The 2,750-nt window shown below is 42.0% G+C and overlaps 1 protein-coding gene across 1 annotated transcript; it reads left to right on the top strand.

Annotated features, from left to right (window-relative positions):
* Positions 1-1,503: 1,503 nt before the first annotated feature.
* LOC111543985 (small proline-rich protein 2E) lies at positions 1,504-1,722 on the top strand. Its single transcript, XM_023214388.1, has one exon. It carries the CDS (start codon positions 1,504-1,506, stop codon positions 1,720-1,722), a length of 219 nt encoding a protein of 72 aa, XP_023070156.1.
* Positions 1,723-2,750: the final 1,028 nt, after the last annotated feature.

Here is a 2,750-nt window from a genome sequence, read left to right as displayed (position 1 = left end):
CAATTGCCAGTACAAATTGGATGGAGAAGACAGCTTCAAAGGGGAAAGGAAAATCGTAAAATCCAGGGTCCTATGAAAGAGAAAGATAGAAGTGGAGGAGAAAGTTGCTGGCTTGAACAGGGTCAGCAGATGGCACAATGCGGTCAGCTTCCAACTCCAGAGGTAAGTGTGATTCTCCCCTGCTTATAATCCCAGGGAGGAGAGGTGACCTGGCTGTGGTCATACAACTTAGCAAACAAAAAAAATCTGGGGCCAGAATTCAGGCCTTCGTTAGGCCTCCCCTTCCTTCTAGCACACTGGCAAATTGTATAAGGAAAGCAGAGGTGGAGATGGGTTCATGTACAACAATATGGCGTTCAACTAAAGTGGATCAGGGCAGGAAGTTTTATGATTTAGGGACGGTGTAAGACAGGAAAGGATCATAGCCCTCAGTCAAAAAAGAGATCCCTTGACCACCAGTTAGAGAATTCTCCAATTCCCCCTTTGCCATAGGTCACTGAAACAGATCTAAGGCAGGGCTTCTGTGAGTCAGGAGCACTTAACCCAGTGGGGAGATTCCAGAACAGGATATTTCCTAGTTTGATAATCGCTGTCAGGCCAGTTACGGATAAATTTGCATTTGACTTAAGACAATACTGGATCAGTGTAGTTTTTGGCAGTTCCATTTCCTGTTGGGTGGTGCAGCAGGCCCTATAAAGAGGTTTTCTGCTGCACTGCTCCTAAACTCCTGGTACCTGAGCACTGATCTGCCTTGGAGAACCTGGTGAGTTGGCTTCCTTGAGTTCCTCTGTTCTTTGTGCCCTAAAATGTTGAATTTAATCTGAGTACAGCAAGTTTGGTTGATTTAATCCTATGAATGTTGATTTGATGCTATTTAGTGGATGGAAATGTAGGATTAGAGCACAATGATATGTTATTTTAGCTTTCTTTTGGTACACAGCTAGGGGTTCATATGGACAGAGAAGTTAGTTAAGGGGAAAGCTTTGATTTGAACAAGAATAAAATAACAAAGTATTTTTCTTTTTTCTTTGCTTTTCTGGTGTCCTTTTCAAAGCTTTATGTCGTAGCAGGTGTGAGAGCATGCAATTCTTCCCAAACAGCCCTTTTCTCTGTGTCCATGTCAACCCACTGGGATTTTACAACAGATAACGATGACAGGAATAGCTTGTGAGATAGCCCTGGGTATCTGAACTTGTGACTGCCTTTCTTGAAGATGTTATTTTCATAGAAGTAACATGCTTGGTTGTTTACTACAGAGGTATTTTCTTTGGAAAACTTATATGAGAAAACACAGGAATTCCCAGGGACAATGAAGTAATTTGCTGAAGTGGAAGTGAGAAACCAGGGAGTCTTGAAAAGGGAATTAAGAGTTTAAATAATTTCTTGGAGATAGGAGAAATAATATGCCATGGTATTACACAAGCTTTGGCTTCTCTCTCTGGAGGAGTCCATTCCCATGAACACTGTCATATAATTTCTTTCAGATTCTGAGACTCCAGCAGGATGTCTTACCAACAGCAGCAGTGCAAGCAGCCCTGCCAGCCACCTCCTGTGTGCCCCACACCGAAGTGTCCAGAGCCATGTCCACCCCCGAAGTGCCCTGAGCCCTGTCCACCACCAAAGTGTCCACAGCCCTGTCCACCTCAGCAGTGCCAGCAGAAATGTCCTCCTGTGCCACCTTCCCCACCCTGCCAGCCAAAGTGTCCACCCAAGAGCAAGTAACAGCTTCAGGATTCATCAGGACCATGAAAGGATAAGGATAATTGGATCACCTCATTCCACAGCTTCACCTGCATCTTCTCATCAAAGCCATCCAGGGACACACAGGGAGCTTTTATCTGCCTGTGATGATCCCTGATAGCAAAAGGTTTCCTTTCTGAGGCTGCCATACTGCCACTGTCCAGGTGGAGACTGAGCAAAGGAAGTCCTGGGCTGTGCCAGCTCCTAGAGCTTCAGAAGAAAGAGCAGCTCTCTCCCTGGGAACCACCAGAGAATTCTGTTGATGTGTTCTGTGCCTGTCTGTCCCCTGGGCATGAGCTTCTACCACCTGTGCAGTTGTCACTTTCCTTTCACTCTCTGAATAAAGTATCTATGCATAATATTTGTGAATGGATCTTTTGTTTCTTTTCAAATCTGCTTTATTAGCAATATTTTATAATCATTTGGGTATATTTATACCTTTCTTTCATCCACAGGCAGGATCTCACAATTTGGGACATATCAAAGATTATTTCTGTATGATTTTAGACCTGTTTTATTTTCCTTAATTAGTGTTTGATTGATTCGAGGAACATATTATTCAACTTCTCTGAATGTCAATCTCTTTACTGCAAAGTAAGCAAAATAACATTTACTTAACGAACTTGTTTAAGGCATAAAATTGAATTACTATCTGAAATTTTATTGGCACAATGCCTAATACATAATTGGCTGCCATTTGTAGAGGGTTATTCGCAGCAACATATCATCATTTTTTCCACCATTATGATCATCATCATCATGATCATCATCATCATCACTCCCCATGACAACCACTACCACATTTGTTCCAACAATAGAGTGGCTTGGTTGTAACTAATATGGAAAATAAGAAGACTCTCTTTGCTATTTTTTATTGATTCTTAATACCTATACACATTTTGGGGTACATGTGATATTTTGTTACACGGACCAAATGTGTAGTGATAAAGTCAGGATATTAGGAAATTTAGGGCATTCATCACCTTGAGCATTTATCATTTCTGTCTTTG

Source organism: Piliocolobus tephrosceles, chromosome 1 (genome assembly GCF_002776525.5).
Source record: "Piliocolobus tephrosceles isolate RC106 chromosome 1, ASM277652v3, whole genome shotgun sequence".
Taxonomy (NCBI): domain Eukaryota; kingdom Metazoa; phylum Chordata; class Mammalia; order Primates; family Cercopithecidae; genus Piliocolobus; species Piliocolobus tephrosceles.
This window is presented reverse-complemented; position numbering and strand designations above follow the sequence as displayed.